Source organism: Malaclemys terrapin, chromosome 1 (genome assembly GCF_027887155.1).
Source record: "Malaclemys terrapin pileata isolate rMalTer1 chromosome 1, rMalTer1.hap1, whole genome shotgun sequence".
NCBI lineage: Eukaryota > Metazoa > Chordata > Testudines > Emydidae > Malaclemys > Malaclemys terrapin.
The window spans coordinates 149,841,238-149,856,117 of NC_071505.1; the positions used below are offsets into that span (position 1 = coordinate 149,841,238).

The following is a 14,880-nucleotide window of genomic DNA, read 5'->3' on the forward strand; positions in this document are numbered from 1 at the left end:
AGGAGCCAGCTGTGCTGGGTGGCGGGATGGGGAGGGGGGGGGATAAAGCACCGTGCAGCTCTAAAGCAAGCCCGCCTCTTGGGGGAGGGGAGGGGGGAATGCGCCCTGCAGTTTTATTCCGCTTTTGGTGTGTGCGGTTCTCCAGTTTCTGGGGCAACAGCTCGGGGCCCCGGCCGAGCAGCAGCAGAGTCCCCGGGGGTGTGAGGCAGGCGCTCGGGCGGGGCGTAGCGGAGCCCGGGGCACCTGCGGTGCCGGGCTGGGGCAGGCGGTGCTCGGGCTGGGTGGCATCCCGGTGGCGGGCTGCTGCAGCTCGGCGAGGCCGCCAGGCTGCGCTCTCGGGCCGGTTCGGAGCCTGGCGGCGTCCCCGGGCTGCCGGGGCTCCGGAGCTCCAGAGCCTCCCGGGGAGCGGGCGGTGCAGGCGGGCGGTCCCGGGACAGCGGCTGCCGCGGGAGGAGCCGGAGCTGCGGCTGCAGCAGGAGCAGCCCAGGCTGGGAGCTCCGGGCAGCTGAGCGCACCTGGGGCTGGACTTGGGGGCTTGCAGCCGGGCGCGGAGCCGCCGCTGCCCGGGGAGGGGGCGCGAGATGCCGGCTGAGCCCCTCTCCCTGCCCGGCATGACTCCGAGGGGCTCCGGCCGCTGGGGGCTGTGGGTCGGCCCCTTGGCTGCGCTCCTGTCTCTGCGAGGTGAGTGCCGCCCTGGACGGGGAGGGCGGCGGCGGGGGGGGCACCGGCCCTCCGACTTCACTCCGAGCCCGGGCGGGACTTGAACTCGCAACTTTCTCGGTGCCCGGGCCGGGCGAGGGGGAAGCGATCGCCCACTAGGCGCTTGGTGCTGGGGTCGGGAGGGTGGCATCGCCGAGCAGGGAACGGGGCAGCACGCCGGCTGGGCACCCAGGCGCTGTCCACTTCCCCACTGCAAGAGTGAGCTAAGTAAGTTGGCTGGAAGTCCCGGAGAGGGGCTGATCCGCCGCCCTCCTCCCCGGCTTCCCGAGCCCCGGACTATTGCGCCAGGGGGACTCCAGGGGAAGGGGATGCTCCTTGTCAGAGGGAGGGAGACGTTCTGATTTGTGCCCAGTAAACTGCCCAGCCTTGGCTTATTTATAGGGAATGGGAAATGTGCGATTGCTCCTGTAGTCGTTTTTAACGCAGATGGGTCGGATGGAGTTGTTCTATTGCAGCCAGGCATGGAGAGAGGAGTGTGGCCCATGTCCTCTCTCTCTGCTGTGTTCACAGGAGCGTTTTCTGCTGGGCTCTTGAACTTGCTTTAAAGTAACTGTATTTCACTTCATGTTCAATGGCCTGGCCCCAGCCTAGCTCAAAGATTGCTTAAAGCTCCAGGATGAAGATCATGATTTACAACTTTGCTCCTCAGGCATAAGGCAACTTTCTACCAGTAGGGTAAAGCTTGTCTGTGAGGGAGAAAGAGCTTGCTCAGGGGGTTGGTCCAAGACTGACAGGAACACCCACACGAGACTAAGGATCATCACAGACCTCACCAGTACCTTCAGCTGCAGGTGCATTTCTCCACCCTGCCTTCTCTAATACAAACACAGAGCAGCATGTACAGTTAACAAGCCAACCCCAACCCATACCCCTACCAAAACGAAATGCTACCTACCCTGCATCCACAGTTCTCCCCTAGAGTAGGGGGTGAGAAGGCTCAAACTGCACACAGGATGTTAGTCACATCACGGAATGCGCCACTGGAAAGTGCTCAGATACTAAGGTGATGGGAACATTATAAGAATCTGTCAATAATGGAATTTTCACACTCATCCCTTGATCAGTTAGTTATGCCCTCTTTTTAGCAGCAGGCAGACTGGAGAGCCTGAATTGTCTCTCCTATGCAATGGTCCTTTCCCTCTCCATAGTTTAGGATCTGTTAAGGTATAGTTCCTCTAAGATACGGGGTACAGTTTTCAAACGTGCTGAAGTGACTTAGATCCCAGAGTCCAATTTTCAAAAGTGATTTGGGCGCCTAAATTAGGTTGTTTTGAGCATTTTTTTCCTGTCAGCTTAAAAAAAGAGAGCTTGTTTACAATATATTTCCTTACCCATTTTACTAACAACATTTTAGATGAAATAGGACAGGGATAGTCAATAGGCAGACTGCAGGATAAATCTGAACCATCAGATGCTTTTGAACGGACTCTGAAATCTTTTTATTATTATTATTATCATTATTTTTGTATTTTCTCTGGAGTCTGGAAATTGACTACACTTTGATGAAGGAATTTGGACCTTGACAAAAAATAATTGATTACCCCTGAAATAGGAAGCACTATTCATGCTGTTTGTTTTCTTTTTGAAATTTTCTTCGCTTGGATAATGATGAAAGTGAAAACAACTTCACTGATTAGTTTCTCAATGCTGCAGTGTTTGGGTTACAAACAATAAAATGGTATGACTGTTTAAACAGAACCTTTCACCCCTCACCCCCAAATTACTGGGGAGGGGGCATAATGAAAACATTTCTCTTGATGTGAGATTTTTGAATAAGTTTATTACAAACTCCAATTTTGGGGACAAATTTGAGTTGCACTTCATTATCTCTTTACATGGTAAAGGATCTAACCGATATTTATTCTGGGGCTTTCATTTTATTGTACAATGTTGATAGATACTACTTGGCAGATTACAAATTTACCTTTAAATAAAAGATTTTATTTACAGAACAGTAATTGTTTTCCTGCACCTTCCTCTTTAATTTTTAAAGATGCATCAGTGATCCTCCATTCTCTCAAGTTGGTGGTTTATTTTTGCCTTTGGAAGATGCTTTGAAATGGGTAGTAGTTGTAAGCAACAGTGGTGTAGTAACCTGCATGTTACATAGAAGGAAGAGGTACATCCTTTTTTGGGGGGGGGGTCCTTTATAGAAGAATAATCTGGTGAAGGTGTAAGTGTCAGGCATATAGCATTACTTATGTTGAATTAAACCCCAATGATTACCATGGTTGTTTTTAAGCCAAATAATGTTTGAAGGAGACCCACAAGTGGGTCTCACTTTGGGGTACAACATTGAGATAGGAAGTGTGGTCTTTCTATCAGATGTGTGTTTGGTTTGATGGGTTGCGGGTGAGAAGGCAGGGAGATTGGACCACATTCAAAGCACAGTTGCCAACTTTCATGCTGTAAATTAGCACCCCGATTTTCACAATAAGACAAAAATCAAGCAAATCCCATTTCAAAACAAGGCCCAAACAAGCCAATCCCTAAGAACCCCAACACTCTATGTGACTAGATCCGCCTGGCGTGCAGTCTGGGACTGTGGTGGGCCTGCTGTGCACCCCTGACTCTCTCCCCCACCCTTGCCTCTGTTTGCCAGGAGCCAAGAAAAAAAAAAAAAAAAAAAAAGCAACAAGCTACAAGCCAAACAAGCTACAAGCCAAAAACTAGCCAACAAGCAACTCACAAGCCAATTAAGCCAAAAACAAGCCCAATTTCTGTGCTTTTTTCACGGGTTTGGCATGTCTGATTCAAGGTGATATTTGGACTGAGGAAGGAACCTCCAGGGGTCTCCTTGCACCCAGTCATTTTACATCTATGACATGGTATGGTCAAACTTTTTAGGGAATCGCCTGATGAGAATCTGGTGTCATAGCCCATTTTATTGATGTTGTTTTGTGGAATAGTGGTGATTCTGTTTCATAGGAGCTAGTGTGCAGCTTTATTTAGGCTTATAATACCCATACTGCACGCTCCTCAGGGCAGGGACAGTGTCTTTAGTTTCCCTGTAAAGCATTAAGGGGGATTTATACAAATGTTAATGGACATTCAGCCCCCCTAGTGGAATATATGGAAAGTAGGGAGGGAATTCTGTTTAAAGCTTAAACAAAACCTATGCTTGCAAAGCAATCCCGCTATGTTGCCAGTAATAGCTTATTGCAAATTTTCAAATGTGTTAGAAATCACACATTGGGAACAGCTAAATTGAAGATTCATTTTTAACGAAATGAGGTTTCTATCATGTGATGTCGTCGCAACAGGTGATCGTGTTAACTGTGCACGTGCAGTGGGGGCTCTCGACCGAGGGACTGACAGCACTGCATAGAGTCTGTCAGAGTCCCAGCAACTGCTCTGCAGCACCTCACACAGTACTACACCATTCATCTTGATCTGCAGCACCTTGTGCTCTTTTAGTCCAGTCTTGGACTCCTTTTACGCAGCTCTGGTAGCGCACTTCAGCCCTACCATATAGCACCTGCTTCTATTGCAGGCCTGCTCCCTCTTACTCCCAGCTCTGCTACAGCTCTTGAGTTGTGGTCCGAGGACAGTGCCCCTTGCTCGTCCATCCTTGTGTATCATCTGAACAGGCTGCTGCTTGTGTCGAACTGCATGGCTTCCTGATTGTGTAGATACATTATTTCACTTGCGACCTGACCTGTTCTCTAGAGGTAAACACAAATGCATTAACACACTCTTGGTCTTCTCCAGTGGGCTTCCTCCCCTCTTTTGGAAAATGGGCATAATTGACTTTTCATCTCTTTTCTTTCAGTACTTTTCAAACAGTTTTTCATTTATAGGATGTCTTTGTGGGATCTCAAAGCACCTCAAGACCAACTATATTTAGTTTTTCTGTAACAGTTTGAATATTCCAAGTGTTGCATAAACAGCTTAAGAAACTTGCAAATTATTTCTCCTCTCCCTCCTGAGACGTGAGTGAGTAGCAGTATGCCAAAATTACAGATGGCAATATTGAGGCAAAAGGGATTTAAGGTCTTGCTCAAGCTCAGTGGCAGAGCCATGAATAGAGGCAAATAGTGCTGGCTCCTTGGTCCGAGTTCTATCCACTAGAGAATGTTAAATGCATGTGGCAGGATAAGCAATATTTCTAATGGTATTCTTAACCACTAAATTGTGGCGACTCATCTATATTTAGCAGGATGCTACTATCATTGTGCTTTTTTTAAAAAAAAGTAAAGTGCTTTTAACACAACGTATTTCAAGGAGAAATGCAGACACTGAGACTCTATTCTTTGTAGTTTTCTTCTTGTTGAGCAATAATTCTGCTTTCCTTTTATAACAGTCCAGAGTGAAATTTAGCTTCTGGATGTTAACAGACAGAGGTGTAATGAAGAAAATTCCCTTCTTGTAAATCCTAGTTAGTATTAACATGGCAATTTACAAATATTATCCAATGAGTACACCCGACACTTTTCTTTGATAAGGGAGGGCACAATCATTAACCCATGTGACGTTGCAGTCTATATGGTTTTACATTATATTCACTCATTGGCATATTTTTATATCTGGAATATGCTTTATGCAAAAGGTCTCTTGTAAGGTATCATTACAAAGCTTATAATCTACTGAGTGTGATCATCCTATTTGTAGAAATGTACCACTCTTGTATGTGAAACTAGAAATATGAAATTTAACTCTGAGGGCCTATTGTAATTATGCAAAGTGTCAGACATTAATGGTGGTTTGGAATCTTGATGACTCCCATTAACCAGTACAGTTGACTGCAGATGGCTGTGTTTTACCTGTAAGTCTTCCTGTATACGTTTGTGCTGGCAAGTGGGCAATGAAGTCTTGCAGTGACATGTGATCATGCCATCTGAACTGGAATCCATCTTTAACCTGGTGTCTTTCCATTGAGAAGGAGAGGGTGGGAACCCAGAGAGGGACAAAGGATTCCAGCCTTATGCAAAAGATATATAAAGGGGAGGAACAGAACAAAGTGGAGGAGCCATCATGAAGAATCCCCTAGCTACCACCTGAGCTGGAACAAGAGCTGTACCAGGGGAAAGAATTGTGCCCAGGCCTGGAAGGTGTCCAGTTTGAGGAAAAAACTTACTGAAGCATCTCTAAGGGTGAGATGATCTGTATTCAGTTTGATTAGACATAGATTTGTGTGTTTTTTATTTTATTTTGCTTGGTGACTTACTTTGTTCTGTCTGTTACTACTTGGAACCACTTAAATCCTACTTTCTGTATTTAATAAAATCACCTTTTACTTATTAATTGACCCAGAGTATGTATTAATACCCGGGGGAGCAAACGGCCATGCATATCTCTCTATCAGTGTTACAGAGGGTGAACAATTTATGAGTTTACCCTGCATAAGCTTTATAAAAGGTAAAACAGATTTATTTGGGTTTAGACTCCATTGGGAGTTGGGCATCAGAGTGTTAAAAACAGGAACACTTCTGTGAGCTGCTTTCAGGTAAACCTGCAGCTTTGGGGCAAATAATTCAGACCCGGGTCTGTGTTGGAGCAGTCGGGTGTGTCTGGCTCGGCAAGACAGGGTGCTGGAGTCCTGAGCTGGCAGGAAAAGTAGGAGCAGAGGTAGTCTTGGCACATCGGGTGGCAGCTCCCAAGGGGGTTTCTGTGATCCAACCCATCACAATCCATTTTACAGATGGGGAAACTGATGCACAGAGCAGGGAAGTGACTTGCTGAGCATCATATAGGGCCTCCTCCCAGCTCTGCTTCTTAGAACTCAGGAGTACCTGATTCCCAGTCAAGTGTTAATAAAGTAGTAATAATATAATAATACCCTGCTCTTCATCAGTGGATCTCAAAGCACTTTACAAAGGGGGTCAGTATCATTATCCCCATTTTACAGATGGGGAAACTGGGGTAGAGAGGGGTGAAGTGATTGTCCGAGGTCACCCAGCAGGCCAGTGGCAGAACTGGACATAGGCCCAAGGTCTCCTGAGTATCTGTTCAGTGTTTTATCCACTGGGCCATACTGCCTTCAGACCACTTCTCCCTTATGGAAGTTTCATGCTCCTAAAGACCATGATAAGAATTTACCATTATTAGTTATGTACAGTGAACTGTCGTCTCTACATAACTGATTTATCTGCTTGGTTTTGGTGGTCACTGTTATGTCCATTCCGGCTCCAGAGTTTACTTAAGTTATTTCTTTTGACTTTTTTTTTTTTTTTTTTTTTTGAAGGAAGGTGTAGTTTAAAAATACGCCAAGAAACCTGCCCTCCCTTCATGGCTGGTGATATTTGGAAGCGGTTATCTTGCTTTTTTTTAAGTATTGATTGGTCCAGCATTACTCATCCTCCTTCCCTTCCTCTATTCAGATTCAGGCATGCAAACACTTCTTACACACATGCCATGTTGCGTGTCCTTCATTATTCATATCTATGTAGATCCCAGCTCCTCACAAAACGAGTGGATGGTGTAGCCTGAAGTCTCTTAATTTTGCATTTAAACCTCCCCACTCACTGAAGGATACAAAGTAGTATCATGTTTTTTTGTTTTTGTTTTTTGTCTTCTTGAGACAATAATGACAAGAGTGTGAGTTGGATTCTACATCTTCTTTCGCATCATCAATGGAAAGTTGATGTCTATATTCTGGTCAGTTACATCCATGCACTGGTTTTCTTCAAAACACAAGAGCTAGAAGTGTAACTTTAAAGAGATGAAAGTGTGCATTTGGAGGCACAATTCTGCAGCAGTGAGCGTAAGAACTGCCATACAAGATCAGAGCAGTGGTCCACAAAGACTAGTCTCCTGTCTCTGACAGTGGCCAATACCAGTCGCTTCAAGGGAAGGTGCAAGAAACCTCAGGCTACGTCCTCACTACGGGGGGGAGGGGAGGGTCGATTTAAGATACGCAAATAGTGTAGCTGAATTCGACGTATTGGAGCCGACTTATCCCACTGCGAGGACGGCGGCAAATCGACCTCCACGGCTCCCCCATTGACGGCGCTTACTCCTACCTCCGCTGGTGGAGTACAAGCGTTGATTCGGGGATTGATTATAATTTGATCCCCAAGAGATCGATTTCTACCCGCCAATTCAGGCGGGTAGTGTAGACGTAGCCTCACAGTGGGCAGTTTAGTTAATAACGTGCATTAAGTCAAGAGGTTCCCTGGTGCTGTCTTATTGCTGAGGGCAGCCCAGTCACTGGGCTGTGAATGTAAACACTCCACGTGTAGCTCCTAAAATTTTCTTCTGCCTTGTCAAGGCCACATCATTTTCCTTTAACCCTGTGTTACTTTAAGAAGGGCTCCCGAGTCAAGCAGGCAAGCCACATTTTGAAGTTCTCATGTCTCAAAATAAAGTAAATTATATATTCCTTTTAACAGCAGAAAGGGACCAAGGAGTCCAAAATCCGTTCTTCCCTCAGGGAAGCCATTTCCATCCAGAAAACAACAAGCACAAAAGTCCCTCTTGTTCAAAAGCAAGATTCAGTTACAGCAACTGAAAACAAACTTGCAGACTCTCCAATTTTCTCGACTGTTGGAGTAAAATACCTTCCTTTCACTCATACACCCCTCCCACGTCAGAGGGCTGGCATGCCGTATCAGAATGGCACAAGGGAGATTTCTTCCTGACCCCCATTAGTTAGAGGTTGACTTATTAGGCTCTCCAGCAGGAAGATTTATTGTGTGTGTGTATAATATTCTACCTAACATAACTGTTGTTCTCATTATCCTTATAAATGTGTAATCCATTGTGAATCCTGCTAAGCTCTTGGCCTTAGTGATAACATGTGGTAATAAGTTCCAGAGGTTCATTATGTGCTGTGCATTAGTTTTTCTTTTTTTTGTTTGTGTTTTTTTTGTTTTTTTGAAGTGTTTCATTGAACAGCCCCTTGTCCTTCTGTTATGAGAGTAAATAGAAGCACCTCACCGTTTGTATTCTCTGTACCCCTCAGTATCTTCTCTATCTCCCCTCTAAATTGAATCATCCCAACCTTAATGTCATAAGGAAGTTTCTCCTGACCTATATACATTTTTGTTGCCCGTTTTTGAAACTCTTCAGTTTTCGCTATATTTTTTAGGTAAAGCAGCCAGAAGTAAATGCAGTATTCTTGTTGAGAGTATGCGATCAATTTTCATAATCGAATATACTGAAAATAGAAATGCCATCTCATTATTTAGACATCCTAACATTTTGTTTGACTGCTGCTGTGCATTGAACAAATGTTTACCCTGAGCTGTCCACGATGATACCAAGCTAATTTCCCCAAGGGATTACAGTTAAATTAGAACCTACTAATATGTACGAGTAGTTCAAATGATTCCTTTAAGTTTGTATTACCTTCCATTTGCTAACATTGAATTTCATCCTCCATGACCATGCTACTTGTTTGCCTAGCTTTCTTAGACCCCTCTGAAGTTCCTCACAGCCTTCTTTTGTCTCAACTCACCTAAATAATTTTATCACTGGCAAATTTTGCCACCTCACTGTTCATCCCCCTTTCCCAGGTCATTCATGAACATATTGAATTACACCAGTCCTGGTATGGGGCCTCGCGGCACCCCTGTGATGATCATTTACATTACTGAACAGTGACTGTTAGCCCTACTCTGGTTTTTGTCTCTTTAGTACATTTCTAATACATGCAAAACATTACCTTTCACCTCATTGCTGAGGGACTTGGTCTCCTTTATCCACTATTTTGTTGACATCTTCAAAGAATTCTAGGAGATATATGGTTTCCCTTTACAGACACTGCGCTGGCTTGTCCCTATCATGTTCATCTGGGTGCTTTATAATTCTAACTTTAGCTATCATCTCAGCTTGATACTAAAATAAGGCCCATGGGGCTGTAACTCCTGGAATAACCCTAGAACCTTCTTTAAAGATAGGTACACCATTTACTATCTTCCTGTAGCAGCTGACTTGAGCAATAGATTGCATAAGTTTCTTCAGCCCTTTGGGTTTAGACTGTCCAGTCCGGATGACTTGTTGCTCATCAGTTTAGCAGTTTGTTCCATCACCTCCTCTTCTTACATCTCGGTCTTTGACTCTGTCTCATCGTATTTTCTGAAAAGAGCAGTTAGGAATCTCCCCAGAATCCTGTGTAATAAAGACCAAGGCAAATAAATGATTTAGCTTCTCTGCAATGTCCTTACTCTCCTTAATTGTTCCTTTTACTACCTGATAGTCTATCAGATCCCTTGTTCATAATGAAGGCTTCCTGCTTCTGATATACTTAAAGGATCATTGTTTTCAGTTTTGCTCTCTGTTCTGCTAATTAGCATCTTCTAAAGGATACCTCACTGGCTCAAATAACTTCTTGTACCTTACCATTTAATTGCACAGTGTATTTGCTTACCTTTCTACACTGTTTTTGTTTAGGGGCATATGTACCTTCTGTGACTGTGTTATGGTTGCTTAAGTAGCCTCTATGCCAAGGGTAATGATGTTAATTTCTCTACTTTTGAAGTTGGGTTCTTTTGGATCAGCTTCCTCATTGCTTTTAAAATATCCGTTTTTAAAGGGGCCATGAGGTACCTGTGTAACTTAGTAATAAGTCAACAGTAGCCTCTATTCTTGTGTGCCCTAGAACTAGTTGTTCCAAGAAGCATTGCTTAAGATGTTGAGAGAATGTTTCTCTAACCCTTGTCCTGTTGTGATATTGAACCGGTTAACATGTGGATAGCTGAAGTCACCCACTATTGCTCTTTTGTTAGGCTTTGTTGCTTTTTTTGATCTCTCAACACTGTATGCTCCATATCCTTTTCCTGATCAGGGGGTCACTAATAGGACCTTATTCGTATACTTACAGTTTTGGTGGTTTGGGCTTTGTACCCATAAAACTTCTACTCTGTATTCCTCTGCTCTCAGGAATTTCAGCTCACTAGAGTCTATAGAATCTCTCAAGTATAATGCTACTGCATCCACCTCTACACCTCAGTCTGTCCTTCCTGTAGTATTTGTAGCCAGTGTTCCACTGATCGAGCATGTAAGGGTGTAATCAGGAAGGCCAAAGCACAATTGGAATTGCAACTAGCAAGAGATGTGAAGGGTAACAAGAAGAGTTTCTACAGGTATGTTAGCAACAAGAAGAAGGTCAGGGAAAGTGTGGGCCCCTTACTGAATGGGGGAGGCAACCTAGTGATAGATGTTGTGGAAAAAGGTGAAGTACTCAATGTTTGTGGTGGGTTTTGTTTTTTTTTTGCCTCGGTCTTCACAAACAAGGTCAGCTCCCAGACTGCTGCAATGGGCAGCACAGTATGGGGAGGAGGTGAGCAACCTTCAGTGGCGAAAGAACAGGTTATGGACTATTTAGAAAAGGTGGACAAGCACAAGTCCACGGGGCTGGATGCAATGCATCCAAGGGTGCTGTGGGAGTTGGCTGATCTGATTGCAGAGCCATTGGTCATTATCTTTGAAAACTCATGGTGATTAGGGGAGGTCCCGGACGATTGGAAAAAGGCAAATATAGTGCCATCTTTAAAAAAGGGAAGAAGGAGAATCCGGGGAACTACAGACTTGTCAGCCTGACCTCTGTCCCTGGAAAAATCCTGTAGCAGGTCCTCAAGGAATCCATTTTGAAGCACTTGGAGGAGAAGAAGGCTGATCAGGAACAGTGAACATAGATTCACCAAGGGCAAGTCATGCCTGACCAACCTGATTGCCTTCTATGATGAGATAACTGGCTCTGTGGACATGGGGAAAGCGGTGGACATGATATACCTTGACTTTAGCAAAGCTTTTGATTGTCTCCCACAGTGTTCTTGCCAGCAAGTTAAAGTATGGATTGGATGAATGGACTATAAGGTGGATAGAAAGCTGGCTAGGTCGTAGGGCTTAACGGGTAGTGATCAATGGCTCAATGTCTAGTTGGCAGCCAGTATCAAGCGGAGTGCCCTAGAGGTCGGTCCTGGGGCCGGTTTTGTTCAACATCTTCATTAATGATCTGGATGATGGGATGGATTGCACCCTCAGCAAGTACGCAGATGACACTAAGCTGGGGGGAGAGGTAGATACACTGGAGGGTAGGGATAAGGTCCAGGGAGACCTAGACAAATTGGAGGATTGGGCCAAAAGAAATCTGAGGTTCAACAAGGACAAGTACAGAAGCATTCTATGCACTGCTACAGGCTGAGGACCGATTGACTAAGCAGCAGTTCTGCAGAAAAGGACCTGGGGATTACAGTGGATAAGAAGCTGGATATAAGTCAGCAGTGTGCTCCTGTTGCCAAGAAGGCTAACGGCATATTGGGCTGCATTAGTAGAAGCATTGCCAGCAGATCAAGGGAAGTGATGATTACCCTCTATGCAGCACTGGTGAGGCGACATCTGGAGTATTGCTTCCAGTTTTGGGGGCCCCACTACAGAAAGGTTGTAGACAAATTGGACAGAGTCCAGCAGAGGGCAACAAAAATGATTAGGGGACTGGGGCACATGACTTATGAGGAGAGGCTGAGGGAATTGGGTTTATTTAGTCTGCAGCAGAGAAGAGTGAGGGGGGATTTGATAGCAGCCTTCAACTACCTGAAGGGGGGTTCCAAAGAGGATGGAGCTACGCTGTTCTCAGTGGTGGCAGATGACAGAACAAGAAGCAAGGGTCTCAAGTTGCAGTGGGGGAGGTCTAGGCTGGATACACTATTTCACTAGGAGGGTCGTGAAGCACTGGAATGGGTTACCTAGGGAGGTGGTGGAATCTCCACCCTTAGAGACTTTTAAGGCCTGGCTTGACAAAGCTCTGGCTGGGATGATTTATTTGGGGTTGGTCCTGCTTTGAGCAGGGGGTTGGACTAGATGACCTCCTGAGGTCTCTTCCAACCCTAATCTTCTATGATTTATTGTTTGTTTTTTATTATTATTTTTGTCATCGCACCACCTCTGTAATATCTATTAAGTCAAAGTTCTCTTCAGCTAGCAGGCATTCTAATTCACCCAGTTTTGGTTTTGAGTTTCTTGCATTGGTATATTAGATTAGTATGGCTATTATTTTAATAAGCCGTGTGCCTGTTTAGATTTAACATATCACTTATTACTTCTTACAGAATTTAACTCTGCTGTTGAGCTGTTTGTCGGTTAATCCTACACTGGAAACAGCGGTCGTTCTGTATTACTGGCATCCCTAGACGATGTTTTAGTCAGAGTTGAATGCCCCTCCACACCTGTCAGCTTTCCAGAGATGGCTGTGTTCTGTAGCAAATTCAGCAGCCACAGGACCCAAAATTGTGTGAAGCCCTGGTCATATGCACTCTCATGCTCTGTGACTAACTTATTTATTTAGCTGTACAATACTCTGCTCTGTGGAAGTCAGCAGTTATATCATGCCGGAGGGGATGGTTTAGAGTAGATCCTAAGAATCAAATGTTAAATACTCAGACTCCCTAGAACCATGCGTTCTGACTCCAGGGCAGTTTTTTTAGCCTTGTGAAGGAGATAAATGGAGTTCCATGCAGTGTACTGTCTGATGGTCTTTGGGCTGAAGTCTTTAAAAAACAAGGTCCTGACTGCTGTAGGATTGCTTGGATGCAAAAGGTTCCAGGGCTTTACCTTGGTGTTCTTGGCCAAAATGTCCCCTCCTACCCACGTGCAACGTGCTCACTGCTGGGCTGCTGTTCTCTACCCATCTCCATGGTGCTGTGTGTATATGGTGTCTGATGCATTTTGTGATTTTTTTTTTTTAACCATGGTAAAGCCTGCAATATGTTATTTTAATGAAGCCACTTGTGAGCAGCTATGCCAAGGGCTTCAGGGCAACTCAGGCTGCCTGAATAATCTGAGTGTCCTTTGCCTCACTAGCTGCATTAGCCTCTTTGTTAGTTATGGAGCAATGAGAAGGTATTTCAGAGGGGCTGCAGTTGACCTTCTGGCTAGCTGTCAGGAGCTGGTAGCCAGGAGAGACCAAAGAGAGCTTGGCTACTTGGCAAAGGGACAGAATAGCCTCAGTCCCTGTGCAAATCATCCTGTCTTTGGTTTGGTTTGTCAAGGGCAACCCCTCCCTTTGCCCCTGAAACAGCTGGTGTGCCTGGGGCCCCTATTGCTGGGCTCATCCACAGTCAGGGCCTTCCATTTCCAGGCTGCTGATGTCCATGGTCCAAGCCATAAGTATGTCTTTTTCAGTTGGATGGTGTGGCAGTAATGCTGTTTCCACAGGGCTTTTGCTAGTACTCTTGGGGCACACTTTGTCTCTGTCTTTTGTAAGTCCTCGATCTATTCTCTGCTTTTTTTCCCACACGCTTCCATCCTGCCTTCCCTTGTCGCTTTTCCCAGTCACAATTTTAAACCATGTTTTAAGTCTCTATCATGCCAGGTTGTCAGCAATTCTCTGTTTATCCACAGAACAGGTACAGCATGGGCAGCAGCCAAGCGGACTCCCAGGCAGTACTGCCCTGCCAATTTGCTGTAGCCCTGCTCTGGAGGGGTGACCTCTCTGGGCAAGAGGGGAGTTCAGTCTCCACATACTCCTGCTGCATCCTAGTTGAAATAGCCCTTCCAGAATCAGCAGTTTCTTGAAGTAACTGACAAGAGGCACTGGATTCTTGCTGAGTCAGTGAGATGTGTGCTTGCCAAGTGACTGCAGCAGAAGGAGGCGGTGGCCAGCCTCCGATAGAGGGAAGCCAGTGTACTGTGGGCTCCTTAGCTGCTTTTGGGCCCTCTTACTCTGCTTATGCAGAAACTGAGCTGTAGCAGCAATGATCTGTGCATGAGGGGACAAGGAGTCTGCTGGCTAAAGCACAGGACTGGGAGTCAGGGGGCCTGGGCTGTATTCCTAACTGCCACTACTCACTCGTCGTGCTACCCCTTCTACACGCCGAGCCCAATTACATAATGGCAGAAAGCCTGGTGTAAACGATATATTGAGTATAGCTGGCAAATGAGGGTGTCTGGCAACAATGTGGCATGCAGTGGGCGTGAAAAACGAATGTGTCACCCTGAGGTGGGGAGGGAGGGTGGAAAGCAACAGGAGGATACTTTTTCTTGCCCTTCCTGAGATTCAGAACGTGCTGTAGGTGCTTTCCACAGACAGATCCTTCTCCCACCTCTGACCAGCTTACAGCTAGCGCCGGCACTCTCATTGTAGAACTTGGGGGTTTTCCCACTTACTTCAATGGGTGCAGGATGTGTGATTAACATATCACTGATGAATGTGTCCCAGAGACTCCCATGGGAGATGCACTGCTTACACTAGCCTTGCTGCAAATTTGAATTTGGCTCTGT

General features: G+C 45.4%; 1 protein-coding gene across 3 annotated transcripts in view; it reads left to right on the forward strand.

Annotated features, from left to right (window-relative positions):
* Window positions 1-263: 263 nt before the first annotated feature.
* Window positions 264-14,880, forward strand: part of IGSF11 (immunoglobulin superfamily member 11) — a 143,394-nt gene continuing 128,777 nt past the window's right edge. For 2 of the 3 annotated variants that reach the window (XR_008446634.1, XM_054043601.1), the window contains exon 1: window positions 264-681. Coding sequence is in view for 1 of the 3 variants with exons in the window: in XM_054043601.1 (XP_053899576.1) it covers window positions 582-681 (100 nt within the window). In the remaining 2 variants the exon portion in view is untranslated. The remainder of the gene's footprint in view (window positions 682-14,880) is intronic. The other variant, XM_054043610.1, reaches the window with a different exon arrangement.